This window comes from Cololabis saira, chromosome 4 (assembly GCF_033807715.1).
Source record: "Cololabis saira isolate AMF1-May2022 chromosome 4, fColSai1.1, whole genome shotgun sequence".
Taxonomy (NCBI): domain Eukaryota; kingdom Metazoa; phylum Chordata; class Actinopteri; order Beloniformes; family Belonidae; genus Cololabis; species Cololabis saira.
This window is the reverse complement of record NC_084590.1, coordinates 11,527,500-11,543,566: the sequence shown is the minus strand read 5'-3', so window position 1 is coordinate 11,543,566 and position 16,067 is coordinate 11,527,500. Positions and strand designations below refer to the sequence as shown.

The 16,067-nt window shown below is 42.1% G+C and overlaps 1 protein-coding gene across 1 annotated transcript in view; it reads right to left on the bottom strand.

The window, feature by feature from the left end:
• LOC133441497 (spectrin beta chain, non-erythrocytic 1-like) overlaps positions 1–16,067 on the bottom strand; it is a 124,836-nt gene that overhangs the window by 86,043 nt on the left and 22,726 nt on the right. Inside the window, exons 4-9 of the mRNA XM_061718849.1 lie at positions 15,156–15,329; positions 6,390–6,481; positions 6,212–6,292; positions 5,048–5,163; positions 4,846–4,958; positions 2,311–2,498 (exon numbers count right to left, since the gene is read on the bottom strand). Coding sequence (XP_061574833.1) covers positions 2,311–2,498; positions 4,846–4,958; positions 5,048–5,163; positions 6,212–6,292; positions 6,390–6,481; positions 15,156–15,329 — 764 coding nt within the window. The remainder of the gene's footprint in view (positions 1–2,310; positions 2,499–4,845; positions 4,959–5,047; positions 5,164–6,211; positions 6,293–6,389; positions 6,482–15,155; positions 15,330–16,067) is intronic.

The window sequence follows — 16,067 nt, the reverse complement described above, 5'->3', positions numbered from 1 at the left end:
CAAAAGTAAATGCTTTTAAATTTACTTTAAGTAAAAGTAAGAGTAAGAGTAAGAGTAAATTTCTTATTTTCCACATCAGTAAATTACTATATTTTTTCTAAATTAATTTAAGGATCTTTTAACTCTTGTTTCTGAGAATTCGATGTTGAGTTGTTGAAAGCAGAGAGGTAGTTCTGCTTCGGCAGACACAATAAACATTTGAAAATAAATGTCTGTGGTTTTTCCGTGCCCTCGTTTTTTACTCGGTGGAACTCAAACATTGAGTTAAGATACGGCCAAGGATTTTGTGGAAGTCCCTGCTCCGAGTCCGGCTCATTATCAGACTCAGACGACTCAGCGGATTGTCTTTCTTCTCCTGACGCAGGCGTAGCCATTGTTGCAGCTCTGTCTTGACTTGTTGCGGCTCTGTCTTGACAAACGCAGGCTACTTTGGCGGTATCGTTTTGAGGAGGCTTGACGTATTTCCGCTTTGCGTACATCCCAGTGGAGAGCGTGCACTGTGATAGGTCTCCTCCTTTGACAAAAACAGCTTGTGTCCAATAGGATTTTAGGGAAGAAGAAAAAAGAGCAGACCTGAAAGTAACGAGTACTTTTCAGCCTTCCTAGAAATTTACTCGAGTAAAAGTAAAAATATTTGTCTTGGAAATGTATTCAAGTAAGAGTAATAAGTACCAAAGAAATCTAATACTCAAGTAAAGTACAAATCCTCTGGATATGTACTTAAGTACAGTACTCAAGTAAATTTACTCCGTTACTGTCCACCACTGACTATTTGTTCAAAAACACAGCGGTTACGGTGCGATCCTTCTAGTTTTATCTGAATTGAAGTATCTCCCCAAATACTAATGGGATCTAACACCTTATCCTCCCTTTACGGACTGGCTCCATCAATCTCCTCCCCTTTGTAGACCTACTCAAGTTTTCTATTGTACTGTCTGTGCCTCCTCGCCGGCGCGTAATTGTGACAAATGTTGACGTAGATTGACGTAAAAGTCGCATCAAATCCGCCTTAGTTGTTCACACATTGAATAATCAGACCTGGGTCGGATTTAGGACCACATATGGAAGTGGCCCAAATCTGATTGGAAAACATCTAGTCTGGGCCAGATTTGAGTGTTCACACTCAAAAAAAGAAGAAGTCCGACCTGGTCACATGACCCCCCCAAAAATCAGATCTGGGTAGTCTGAACAGGGCCTCTGAAAAGTGTCACTTTCAAGGTTTGTTTCTGCTCATTTTATGTTCAGCTGGGACGCAATAAAGACCCTGAAATGCTAGAAATGAGTGTGAAATCCCTCCCAAGGCTGGAGGGAATGAGACAGCTGAGATCCTGATGAGATAAAACCCATCCGGAGGGTCGAGGACAACCAACCGGATATTGTGATGTTGGGGGAAAGATGATGGATGGATGTGACCATCCCCCAACGATCAGGAAACAGGAACGAGCTAAACTGAGCTACTACTAAAGTATTCTGATTATTAGTTTGGTCTGCTACGGTCAGTACTGGAGTTGAGGGGGGATGAGGGGGGACGGCATCCCCCCTGAAATAAAAACGGTCAAAATCATCCCCCCTGTAAAACTGCCATCCCTCCTTTCCATCTCTTATGTCATTTCATCAATGAATGTGGTTTTACTGCTAATTGAACATTTAGAGTCATCACCAGAAAAATAACTTATTTGACAATTTTCATCTGTTTCAAGTACATTTTCACTTGAAATAAGTAGAAAAATCTGCCAGTGGGACAAGATTTATCTTCTTATTACAAGCAAAAAAAATCTTGTTCCGCTGGCAGATTTTTCTACTTATTTTAAGTAAAAATCTACTTGAAACAGGTGAAAATCGTTGTTTTTTTTCCAGTGATGAGTCTTGTTTTAAGTGTAATGAGATTTTTTTTACTGAAATGAGACATTTTAACTAGAAATAGGACAAATATTCTTGTTAAGATTTTGAGTTTTTGCAGTGATCCATTTTACTTATCCTGTGAAGGACAGAGTCATATTGATAAGTTCAGAAAAGTGTTTTTTATTGTTGTGTTTTGATGTATTTGATGTAAGCCCAGTGGATATTTAAAGCTTACAGAAGGCTGCATTTAACTGCTGCTATGTCATTCCTGCAGTATTTCTGCAGGTGTTTTGGTCAGTGCTATTATTTGTAATATATTATATTATTTGTAATCAGCACAAATGATCTGTCCCCATATGATAAAATCCACCATCCCCCCGGATTTTTTTGTACAACTCGAGTACTGGCTACGGTTGTCATGGAGACAGCATCCCTCCATGTGTCAGCTACACGGTAACTAAGACGTACTTGATGGGCTTCTCCACGGTGCAGTAGGTGGTGAAGGCCTGCAGCTGCTGCTGGACGCCCGTCAGCGAGTTGGCAAACTTCTGGTTGCTGATGACGGCGATGGTCTTCTCGATCCAGTCCAGCAGGTCCGACGCCAGGGACTCGTAGCGCTCGATGACCTTCTCCGCCTCCACGCAGCTGTCCAGCACCTGCGGGAAGAACAGACAGATCAGAGGAGAACACCGGGATGGGAAGAGGAGGAGGCTGGAGTATGCGCTCAAAAAGTGATGTTTATTAACAAAAATATTAATGAAACAGACAAAAAATGAATCACGGGAAATTCGACAAAAATAACTCAACTCATAACATTAAACAAATAAAAGCAAGCTGCCACCTAGTCTCTCGCTTATTGACCCCTGAATGGCATTTTACCTGCTCCTCCTCACCCAGCTGGAACATACTGTACCACCTACCAGTGGCGGCTGGTGCTGAACATTTTTGGGGGCACAATTTACCTTGGCATACATCAGGGTGTAACGGTACACAGAAGTCACTGTTAGGTACAAGCTTGGTACCATGGGGAAAAAAGAAAGGTAATAATAATATTTTGGTCCTTTAATTTTGAATAATGTAACCATCCAACAATGGCTTATTGGTCATGAGTTTTAGTGAAGCAGTTCAGTTCTGCTGCAGTGGAAAAAGAAAACTCAACATAAAGTAGGGGTTTAATATTTCAACACGTCCACTGTTATTTTGTTGTTCTTTTCTTCCTGGTTTGGGTTCAGTTTATTTTACACATTAGAAAGAAGAAAAATGTATATTATTTGAAAAAGTAACGTTCCTTTCTTTCAGATATTTGATCAACAAATATTATTTCAAGTGTTATTTAACCTATTTAAAACAAACATAAAAATTGGGTTTGTGCAGTTCAGTTTGATTTTCTAAAAAAGACGGGGAATGAATTGTCCAATCACATTAGATTAAAAAACAAATACGAGTACGTCACGATACTGATCGCTGATTCGTTGCTGATAACTGAGTTTCTGGGACGCACACGACTGCGTCCCTTTATGAATCTAATTCAAACAAATGAAAAGAGATCCTCAGGTCACGTGCTTATCAAATGTTTGAGTTTACACTGGATTCTGTTTGACCGGCGCTCCTTACTTCCGGGGAGTAAATAAAATAAAATAAAAAACATTTTGGAACCAAATCAATATTTAAACAACATTTAATTACTATTGACAGTCTCCCACAGACTGAAATAACACCTTCTTTTAATAAATATATGCATTTTACAGCATGTTTTTTATTTTATTTTTATTTTTTCTTCTTCTTCTCTTGATTTGATGGGGGCGGCGCCCTAGCGCCCCCTACTGATCAGCCGCCACTGCCACCTACTCAGGTAAGTATGGGGTGAGCTACCCAGCTGTCAGGCTCTCAAGGTACACGAACACTCCACAATCATAAACACAGGACTTTTCTGTTACTGCTGACAATCAAAAAATCTACTATAAGCACACAGATTATTCCTCAGTGTAAATGTCATTTAGCACAGAACCGTTTTACCCATCACTCCACATCCCTGACTGAGCAGCGGATCTCCCCCCAACAACCCAGCCAGAACAGCTAAAAACATACACAGTGGGCTGACCCTTCTAACAGATAACAAACCTGTAAACAAAGATACCCCCCCCCCCCAAAACAACCAATCTCTTCACTCATCCAAAACCCAACAAATCAATGCAAACATTTGAATGATATAACCAGCCCCCCGGTCTCGCACTCAGAAGACACGCCGATTTCTCCCAGTGGCCAGCCGCGGTACTGCAACAAAAAATCCCATGGGGCCCAAAATGCTTTTTTCCCATAGACCGCAATAGTAAAAGAGAAGCCTCTAAAACTGTTCACAGGACACCTCCAGCTGTAATCACCGGCAATTACTAATCTTTGTATTCTATATTTTTAAGTCATGGACTTTATATCCGTCAAAAATGTTTTATAACGGCCAGAAAAGTAAAAGAAAAGTCTCTTTCTGGGCGTGACGTCACGGCTGTGTCCGTGCACTCCATGAATGTATTATATTAATACATATTATATAATTATATTATATTAATACATTAATAATATATGTAATAATAATATACATGTAATAATATACATTAATTAATATATTATATTAATACATTAATAATATATGTAATAATAATATACATGTAATAATATACATTAATTAATATATTATATTAATACATTAATAATATATGTAATAATAATATACATTAATTAATATATTATATGAATACATATTATATTAATACTCGTTCTCATTGCCCCGGGGCATCATGGGAGGTGACTCAACTGCGCATGCTCTATGGGCCGCATAACACGGAAGTAAACCCCAGAAGTCGGGAACTTTTTCGGAGTATGCGCCAGGCGAGCAACTTCCATTGAAATGAACGGCGTCCGTTTTCCTGTCCGGTATCCAGGTTAATATAATACATCCATGGATATAACACACAAAAACACAGAGATGGGAAGAGGAGGAGGATTTACCTTCCCGACTCTCTTCCCCTCCACAATAAGAGCCTTCATCTTGGAGAAGTAGTGGTAGTAGGAGACCACGTAGGTGATGATGGACTTCTCATCCGGGTTTTCCGTGTTCACATCTGTGCGGGAAGTGAGAGAGAGGCGTGAGGGTCTGCTCGGCGGAGGTAGATACGCCGGATACAGATACGGGTGCGTGACGGACTCTCACCCTCGGGGTCCAGCAGCTTGGTGAGGCCCAGGTGATGCTCGGCGACGTTGAAGGCTTGCTGGAGGTTGTGGGTCGCATTGGAGCGGGTCAGCTTGTTGAACTCTATTAGGTCCGGTCTGGAGGGGGGGGGGGACAAGATCACGAAGTGCCGTGAAAATATCCTTCTGGCTTTTTAAGCAACGTTTGAAAAAAAACTGAGATGTAGTAAGTAACCTCCCCCTGATGTAAAGTTGCTTTCGTCAACGAAAATCATGACTAAATATCGTCGTCAACGAACCTTTATCACCTGAGGAAAGTGAGACGCAACGAAAATGCTGATCATGTGACGATAACGATGATTAAATATATAATGCAATATCGTAGATGAATAAAAACAAAACTAAAATGTAGATTACAAAATAAAAACGATGCTAAAATGTGTCTTCATTCTCGTTGACCAAAACGAGATGAAATGTTCTAACAAAGATCCTTAATGTTCATGTTTTCAGTAGTTTCCTCTGGTTTAGTTCTGCTGGGTGACATTAGTCCTCAATCCCAGTCGCTGCAGCGGGGAATCAGATCCAGAAGATGCAGCTGCAGAGTTAGAGGCTGATGCCGTTAACGCAGAGCTCTAGGTTCACGTCAATAAAAAACAAAGTTACATAGAGAAACGCAGGGATCTTTTCTGGAGCTGGGAGAAGAAGAAGAGACCATCTTTGGATACACTTTCCTACATAGAGGTGGAAAAAAAACCTGAATGTGTCGAGGAAAAAGAAAAAGACGGGGAGAAATGCGCCAAAATAAATATGTTGTAAACTCAAATTAAAGTCTTCTGTATCTGGAATGAAGGTATTCTTGAGTCTATAAGGTAACAATAATATAATAATAAGATAACCCTGTTTGAATTATAAAATGGGTTTGGCTAAAGACAATCTTTGACTAAAACGAGACTAAAATGGTCAGACTTTTAGTCGACTGAAACTTGACACGACTAAAAGGAGAATGAACATGACTAAAACTAATAAAATCTAAAATGATAGCTTGACCCAAAGACTAGACTGAAACTAAAACTGAAACAGGCTGCCAGAAACAACACGACCCTGACGTAACCATGGCAGCAGGCTGACGTAACCATGGCAGCAGGCTGACGTAACCATGGCAACAGGCTGGACCCCAGTGTCGTACCTGTGTCTGTGTATGAGGGCGTTGAAGGCGAGGCCGTCTCTCCAGCAGGTGGTGAAGTTCTGGATGTTGACCTCAGGGTACCTGCAGGACAAGCACACATCGTGCAGCTTAATAAAAGCTGTGGTTTCCAGCTGCAGCTTGTTTTGTTGTTGTTTTTGTTGTTGTTGCTGCGTCTCACCCTGCAGTCTTCATCTGGCACCAGAGCAGCAGCGCATCCTTGGCGGAGCGCGTCTCTCGGTTGTCCTCCGTCGCTATCTTGATCACCTGGATCTGAGGACCAACACGACAGTTCAGGTAAACTACCGACAACCTCCAACCTCGTCTGCAGAAATTACAACTCCAAGCTTCCTAAAGACTAATGTGCACTATGCAAGATTTAACAACATTTCCTGCTCCAGCTGTTTATGTTGAGCAAGTCGAAGAGATCCAGACGCTCTTGAGAGTCACCAAGCGAAAATGATGACTGTTGAGAGCCCAAAATGTCACCTTAATGATTAGTTTTCAAATAAATGTGAATAAAAGATTTAGGGCCCGATTTACTAAAGGTTTGCGTGCGTAAAAACCTGTGCAAACTTGACAGCACCCGCAAACCAAAGTGCCAGCTGATCTACTAACAGCGTGCAAAGACGACTGCGTCTCTCAAATGCGCAAAATTGCACACGCAATCCATTTAGTACTTTTGCCCTGATGAATAATCAATATGGGGCGTACCCGGCAGAAATCCTAAATACTGGGAGGGGAAAATGCAAATTGCTCCATTTACCACGCGCAATGAGATTTACCAAGCCTGAAAGTAATTGTGCGTATTGTGATTGCGTCTGTATTTAATACGTTTGAAAGGAAGGTGCTAATCTGCTGCTGCTGTTATTGTGGCAAGGAGGCGACATCCAAAATCAAAGAATACGCAGAGAGAGAGTCTTTATTCTGCTGCATGCTATTTTAAAAATGGTTGCACAAGTTTTATTAAAGGCCACTTTTTCTTTAGTTCTTCGCCTTATATCTTGCCACCTTCTCTTATTGTGCCCCCCTCCACTCGCCCACAAGCAGGCCAAGCCTTTGTGCCAAAACTTTGTATTTTATTGATTACTTATCTTATTGAACGTGAAATCATCCTTTGTAAATTACATTTAATTAAAACCTGTGCTTATTAATCACAAAACACAGGTTAAACATCATGACCAAATCCGCTCCGACCCGCTGTGTCAGGATCAGCGCAGAGACTGCAGCTTCGCCTGAATTATGGATCTGCGTTAAATCGACGGCCATATGATGGTCCCGTCTGTCACACATTTACTGTCAGTGTTTGCTATATAATATATAATATTTGCAATATACTGTGGACATCTGAATAAAAACTTAACTCATAAATAGATTGAATCAAAGCGCTCTCCAGCTCTGTGTCTGATGTCTTTTTCTCCTCAGATCATGCCGAGCACCGCGGGGTCACGTAAACCCGACCAATTCAATATTAAAATCAAATTCGGTCCTGTGGCCCGTTTTTCTATTTCGTATTTTTGATCTGTGCCTAAAATTGAAATATGAAAAACCAGACGTTTTTCCGTTTTTTGTGTTACCAACTGCATTTATTCTATCGCAGGTTTTCTCCGATATTGCGTTTCTTTTGGTAATGTTTAAATTTCTTTGTTGTAGTTCATGAATGTGTTTATTTGCCTCTTCCACTAATATCTCTAACTCCAACTCGTCAAATTTCATTTTGCGCTTGTGACTTGTGACTGTGCTTTCCATCCAGACTCTCCATGGCGCAGAGTTTGCGCTCGCAAACCTTAAGACACGCAACACCTCATTTAAATACTGCTGTTTGCGCCTGTTATCAATTGCGCACGCAATCTTAGTTGATCACCCGCAAAACACACGCAAACAGCACGCGCAAACTTTTTCAGTGCACACGCAATTTTGTACTCTTTATTTAGGATCTTAGTAAATCGGGCCCTTAGTGTAATGTTGATAAAACTACAAGAGAAAAACTAATACATCAGAACAAACTCCCTCGACGCCTTTCCCAAACTCCTCCAGAGACAGAGGTAAAATGAGCCGAGGTTTTTCAGAATAAAGGAAAGAATTAAAGAAGACAAGAGAAACCACGAGAACGCAGCGGCGGCGTCATGACGACGATTAGTGACGGTGACAGTCATTCATCCGATCATCTCACGGTGACAAGATACGAGGTAATTGGGGACGTGACACTCTGGAATCAGCTGCTGCCCGACACACACACACACACACACACACACACACACACACACACACACACACACACACACACACACACACACACACACACACACACACACACACACACACACACACACACACACACACACGCAGCCGAAGGTTTGAATGTTTGCGACTTGACAAAAGTCATCAATCTGCCACTCTATGTTTAATTTCAGTTTTTGAAACAGTTATTTTAAGACCGGGGCAAAACGACAGAACATGTTGATGTTGATTGATTTTTATTCTCATCACAGTCACGTCTTTTAATCACAAAGCCAGTTTCCAATAACAGGAAGTGACCTGTGTCACGTTGGACCTTCGCTATCAACGAAACACAAAAAAGTTTGAATAGAAGAAGAAGAATCCCGAACACTGATTTTTATGTTAAGTATTTACAAAAAGAGAAAATAAGGTGTTTTTTCTTGGATTTGAATGCAAGAAAAACTGTAAGAAACATTTCAAGTGATTAATTCAACGAGGCAGATGATGCCACATCAGGGACATCTGCCTGAGGAGCAGAAATACTCGGTTATCGTGCTGCAGCTCGGACAAACGGGCATAATTAATAATACATTTAAAATGGCTACAAGTAAGGACAGCCGGTCTTATTTGTGCGGTTCTGTATTTACATTACGTTTATGCCTCTCGCTCCCTGTCAGCCCCGTATGGAACCAAATCAAGGCCAAAAGTTTTGCTAATTTGAAAATAAAATTTGAACCTGAAAATTCTTTTTTACAGTTTCAATTTTATTTTTTTCAGTATCAGATCTTTTTTCTTTCAGTTTCACATATTTTTTTTCAGTTTCACATCTTTTTTTTTTCAGTTTCAAATTTTTTTTTCAGGTTCAGACTTTTGGCCCTGATCCGGCGTGGGGGGCGTGGCATCAACTGAGAGGGGCGTGGCATCATGAGTGACAGCAGAACAGAGAAGGCGGGGGACGTTCCTCAGTCATTTTGTCTTCAGGAAACGTAGGTTGCAGAAGTTATCAGTAGAAGTTTGATTCAACACTGTATATACACCATATTCACGTGATTGGCAGTGGAAAAAACTGATATTAGTGACACATTTCTGTTTAAAAAGCTGTTTTAGACCGTATTTGGCACCAATCGCAGTATAAAAGCAATAAACTATGCCAGACTGTACAGTTCAACAGCCACACTTTAAAGTTTGACATTTCCCACTTCCACATACTACCAAGTTGTCAAGCTCCTGAAGTTTGGACGACACCACCCTCATTGGACTCATCTCTGATGGTGATGAGTCCGCCTACAGGTGGGAGGTGGACCAGCTGGTGACCTGGTGCCGTCAGAACAATCTAGAGCTCAACGCTCTCAAGACAGTGGAGATGATTGTGGACTACAGGAGGAACGCAGCCCCACTGGCCCCCCTCACCCTGTGTGACTCCCCAGCAGACACGGTGGAGTCTTACCGCTTCCTGGGGACCATCATATCCCAGGACCTCAAGTGGGAGCTGAACATCACCTCCCTCACCAAAAAAGACCACAGCAGACGATGTACTTCCTGCGGCAGCTGAAGAAATTCAACCTGCCAAAGACAATGATGGTGCAGTTCTACACGGCCATCATTGAGTCCATCCTCACCTCCTCCATCACCATCTGGTAGCTGCTGCCACTGTGAAGGACAGGAGCAGCTGCAGCGTATCATCTGCTCGGCAGAGAGGGTGATTGGCTGCAACCTGCCATCTCTCCAGGACCTGCACGCCTCCAGGACCCTGAAGCGTGCGGGAAAGATTGCAGCAGACCCTCCAACCCCGGTCATAAACTGTTTCAGACTCTTCCCTCTGGCAGGAGGCTGCGGTCCATCAGGACCAAAACCTCACGCCACAAAAACAGTTTTTTCCCATCTGCAGCTGGCCTCGTCAACAAGGCCCCGGTCCCCCCTCTCCCACGTCTACCACGGACTGCCCCCCCATCCCACCATTAACGTAAAGACTCCAATCCTGACCTTATGCGTCATATTAACGCACATCCTAAGTCACTTTTGTACAGACTCATATCCGGCACTTTAAAAACCTCATATTGTACATTTCTGTTTATACATTTTATACCTTATATATTTGCTTTTATATTTGTATTGTATTGCACCAATCACCACAACAAATTCCTTGTGTGTGTTTAACAAACTTGGCAGTAAACCCTTTTCTGATTCTGATTCTGATAAGCCCCGCCCCCAGCCTCTCCCTCCCTGCCGGGCGCTGTCGTGGTTGGATCCGAACTGCTGACCTGGCAAAGCAAAACTCTCACTTTCACCTCGGCGGAAGAGAGGACGGAGGAAAAGAGGTGAAGCTGATAAGAGACACAGTTCTACAAAGCATTTTGACATATTTTAGTGATTTATCTATCGTTACAATTCTGCTTCTTGAGCTTTTACCTCAGTTTAATTAAAGGTGAGGTGTGAAGGGGGATGTGATAATGAAAACGTGCAAAAGCCTCAAGGTTTGTAAAGAGGAACCAGTGGAAACCAGCAAATGAAGGAAAGATAAAGGCATGAAAACCAAAAACTGATCTTCATCTTTCACTTCTTCCTCTGTTTAATTTGTTTACCTCCGACATGATTTATTTATCTGTCCTGAAGAGAAAATAAAATGGACCCCAACTGTAAACATAATGGTCACAGCTGGTTTCCCAGAATACATCTGGAAGTCTGTTCATTCCTGCCAAGACCTCCATAATCTCTTATGTAGCTGCAAAACTCTTTTTTATTTATTGCTGTTTTAATTTGCATTTCTGAAAAATGTAAACTTCACCAGTGAGTTTTGGAGAGAAATTATGAGCTTTAACGGGATCCACAGCGTGAATAACTAGCAGGCTTTTAAAACGTCTTTCAGCTGTTTGACAACGTGGTGAAACTGTAACAACGAGTGATTTCTGTTACAAGAAACATTGTAATTGTATTTCTTGCACTGAAAACCAGGGAGCATTGTCCGTGTTTCGCACAGATACCTATCAATACCGAAAGGGAAATATATTGTTGCACTGCAAATTTCTTGAGAAATTATTTTTATTGGGATTAATTCTTTTTTTTTTACCACGTCAGGAGAGTTTATATAAAGCATTACGTTTATTTCTAATGTGATTGATTGACAGTCAGCTCAGCCAATGGCTAGCCGTTTTCCCCTCCTCATCTGGAATTATCACCAAGCAACCACCCAGCGTCGGCTAAACACAACGGCCATTTTTGATTTCACCCTCGAGTCAACGTGTTAATGGTTTGTGGTTTTATTTTTTAGTAAACGTCTGTAAACAGATATTTCGGCTGGGAGCAAAGCTAGCTTTGATTGACAAATGGTGAGCGTGTCTCAGTTGGCGTCTGAAGCACGATGGCTGCGCCCACAAAAAGAACTTCAGAACCCAAAGGGTCACGTGACCTAATGCTTCGTCCATTGTTTTGTAGAGTCTACGGGACTGATGAGACACACAGGTGCAAACAATCAGGATTAATGAGAACAAGGAAAGTCAAACAGGAACCAAGAAATAGACTTTCAAAATAAAGCTGGAACTGGATTAACAAAACCAGGAAACAGAAGAAAAAAAGACCCTATAAATCATGACAAAAAATAAATAAATAAATAAATAAATAAATATAGCCAGAATTATCAGGATAGTGTAGAAAAAACTAAATGAACTGAAAAAAACTCTGTAGAAACTCAGAGTTTGATCAGAATTTATATATTTTTTAAACCATTATCTATTTTTAAACTTATTATCTATGTTTTGCACCTCTAGAAATTAACTTTAAGGTTAGTGCCTCTGCTGAAAATTCAAATTCAAAATAATTAATTAATCCCTGAAGGAAGGATTTCAGAGTAGAAACCAAATGGTGCATAAACACAACTAAACAAAGACGCAGATACGCCCCGGTATCCTGCGCTGCCCTCCTTGTTCACCACATGTAAAATTAAAGACACCCTGGACTGGTGGCTCATGGGAAGAAGAAAACAGACTGGCGATAAGAGCAGGGTTTTCAGCTAATGGTGGCATTTCTATCATCATCTACGGGAGTCTAAACGGTCTCGGCTGTAGGGGAAAAACAAACATTAAGATCATTATCAGCTCTGTTGTTTTCTGAAGCGCTGCTGTTTCATCAGGGCCAGATATCTTAAAGATCTGGGGTTCAACCAACACTTTAGGGGCTCAGCTCTGTTGGTGAAACATTTCTGATGCAATTAGGCCCAAATCTTTCACGGCCATTTCAGATCAGATGATGCTCGCAGCTGTGTGCAGCATCTGGAATGATGCTGACTGCCGTGGCGGAGGCTGCAGGAGGCTCGCCATCATCCCGTAACACACGTCCTGCACTGCTGCGGGGGGATTTGTAGATCTACTCTGATCCTTTCAGCGCTTCTTCCACTTCAACCCCTCCTGAACGCTGAACGGCTCTAAAAGTTTTACTAAGAATTTATATTTAAACATTTGCAGGGACAGTCTTGGCGGTGTGCGGAAGCATCTAGGGCTGCAGCTATCCAATATTTTTGTGATCGATTATTCTATCAAATATTCCATTGATTATCGAGTAATTGGATAAAACTTACTTTTGCTTAATTAAAGCCCAATTATAAATATACAATAGAAAACAAGACAGATTACTTGATTAAAAACAACCAATTTGTTTCTTTTATGAGAATAATTGATATTTATTTACATATTATGCAAACTAGTAAACTGTTAAAAATAAATACAATTATTTCAAACTTAACATTTCCTGAGACATTAAAAAAAAAGTATTTTTTCTAAGTATCAAAAATAAAAAATATTCTTAAACACTGCTTTTAAATTGTGCAACTTCACATTCAGAACCAACAAGTTTCAACAGAAATGCTTGGCTGTGGACCGAGACTCGGAACTAGAGTCTTATGCCATTTTGACCGGAGCATTTTTTATTATTTCTATATATTTTTAATTTAAAATAATCCCACACCTTCGACATCTTCTGTCTCTTCCTCTTATCTATTTCACTTTGCTGCGTTTTCTCATTGTTGCTGTCACTGTTGTCCCGGCCGGCGTATGTGCAGCTAAACTGTTCACACACGTTACGAAAAGCGTGACCCTGTCTTGCGTGTTAGCACATTGGGTCATGTTAAAAAGAACCTGTGCGAAAGGTGAAGTTTAAATCAGTTTTTTATTTAAACAAAGAAATTCTTCTACCATTTTTTGTAATGGAGTTACTCGAGGTACTCGAGGACTCATTGCAGCCCTAGAAGCATCTTCCCTGTATTTACATTCCTGTATCCCTGGATCATCTGTGATTATCTTTGAGTAAGCTGCTGTTAGTTTTAAAGTCTGGCTTAGCGAGGCGTACTTTTACAACTAAAACACCGTAACCTGCCCATGAAGTCTAGCGAGGCGTAATTTGCACCATAACTGCAGGCGGTGCTAATCTGTGACGTCGCACAAAAACAAAAGGAAACAAAAGAACAACCGGATATGATGGATCGCTCTAATCTCCAGTTCTGAACTGAGCTGTTTTCACGTCTGAAAGAAGTAAAAAAGGATCGAAAATAAGATGCTAATAATGAAAATATAATACAATCAAAAATAAGCCAAATTCATACCGACGCAATGATAGAGTATAGTTTAGCGTTTGTACCATCGCTGTTTAGCTAGTGAGTTTACCAACGTCATTTCCGGTTAACTCTGATTCGCTAGTCGAGGGCTAGAGCTCCACCAATCAGATTGGTCATAGAGGCCGACGGATAGTGGACAGTTTTACATGCAGAATCAGCCGAAATGAGCGCTGCCTCCGAAGCCGACGGCCGATTATCGGGTTGGTGTGTCCCGGCCTTTAGGAAACTCTAATGTATGTGTGTTTGCACGCAAGATAACTTTCTACTGTATGAAGAAAAATCTCAAATCTCAAAGGTTTCTTACATAATTAATTGCGATGGATAGAATATATTTGATCAGGGTTTACTCAGCAAGATGAAATCATATGAAAAATTGTTGTAAGTTTAAGTTGTTTAAGATCATCAGCAATGAACTAACATTTGCTATCAGCTATAAAGTGAAGACCAGCTAAAGCAACCGTCACTATCCGTCACACGGAGCCTGCGGGCCGCGGCGAGAAACCCGGGCGGCAGGATCCCTGCGTCAGGAGCGCTGTCAAGCGTGTTCCCTGGTAGGCAGCCGGGCCGAGGACGACGGCGCCGAGTCCCCGGAATCGGCGTGTTACAGGACGGTCTGCATAACGCCGTCTAAGCACGGCGTGCCGAGGCAACGCTGCAGCGGCGAGGAGACAGAGAGAGAAGCTGCGGGCTGATGTTGTACTCACATGGAAAAAACTGATCCTGCATCCCTGCTGCTGCCGGGGCCGGAAAACTGCAGTGTGTGTGAAACGTGTACGTCAAGATGTGCACTGGTGTGTGTGATGGGACGAGTGTGCAGGTAAACGTGTGTGTGTGTGTGTGTGTGTGTGTCCTTGCTGGAGAGCAGACGGCGACCACGACCTCCAGGCCTCGGAGTGACATTCACATTCATCCAACGAGGAGTCGCAGTCGCCGGATGATGACGCGGCAGCTGAGACTCATGCTAAACACCGTACAAGTAACTGCTGACGGTGACCCGTCCATCCATCCATCCATCCATCCATCCATCCATCCATCCATCCATCCATCCATCCATCCATCCATCCATCCATCCATCCATCCATCCATCCATCCATCCATCCATCCATCCATCCGGCAGTTTTTCACCTGGAAGCGGAGGATGACGGTCCACATGAGTCCCAGGGTGAGGCGGTGGTTTCCGTCCACGATGTCGTGGGAACCAACGTTTTCCAGGTGAACCCTCTGCTCCTTGAGGAACTGCAGGGCTTTATCCACATTTTCCAGGCAGTGGATCCGCATGCGGCCCCTCGTAGGTCTCGGCTTTGGGAAAGAAACAGGGTTCAACCACCGGTTTATGTCAAAATGTTTTGATTTAAAAAAAGGACTTTTGCCCTCAACTAAAGACCAGCGGTTTTGGGAGAAAAGTGCAACTTCATGACATCACCATGACAACTGGAAGCTGCCTTTGATGCAGTTCATGATTTTAGACTTGTAGTTTCTCAAGTCACCTTTTTGTGGTCCAGGGGCCTCAGTAAAAGTGTACGTGTGCTCAAAATCCGAAAATGGCGTGCGCACAAAAAAATCCTGATTTATAAAACCGTGTGAACGCACATCTGCACGCAATGTTCGCTTTATAAATCACAGTCCAGCTGGAAGGTTGCACATTGTGAATTCGCCTCATACCCCGCCCTCTACACGCCCACTTTTTACCATAAATGGGCAATGAAAAGTACTTAATGACTGTATTTGCATATAAATGAGCCTGCTGAGCATGCGCAGCGCCTGCCTGCACCCTGTTTCTCTGCGCGTCAGGATGAATGAGACGTGTCGAGCCAGGCAACTGTGCCACTAAATTTCATGGAGACTGAGATTGAGATGTTGTGGATGAGGTGGAGGCCAGGAAAGCGACATTATTCGCCAGTTTCCCATATCTTCAAAATATTCGTGCGCGAGGGTCAGGGTTGGCTTAAAGATACACACATTTTTCGGTTAGTTTTTTTTTTTTAAATCCCAACCTTTGCGTAGAAGGTGGCTTGCGCATCTTTCAAGCCCTGTTTT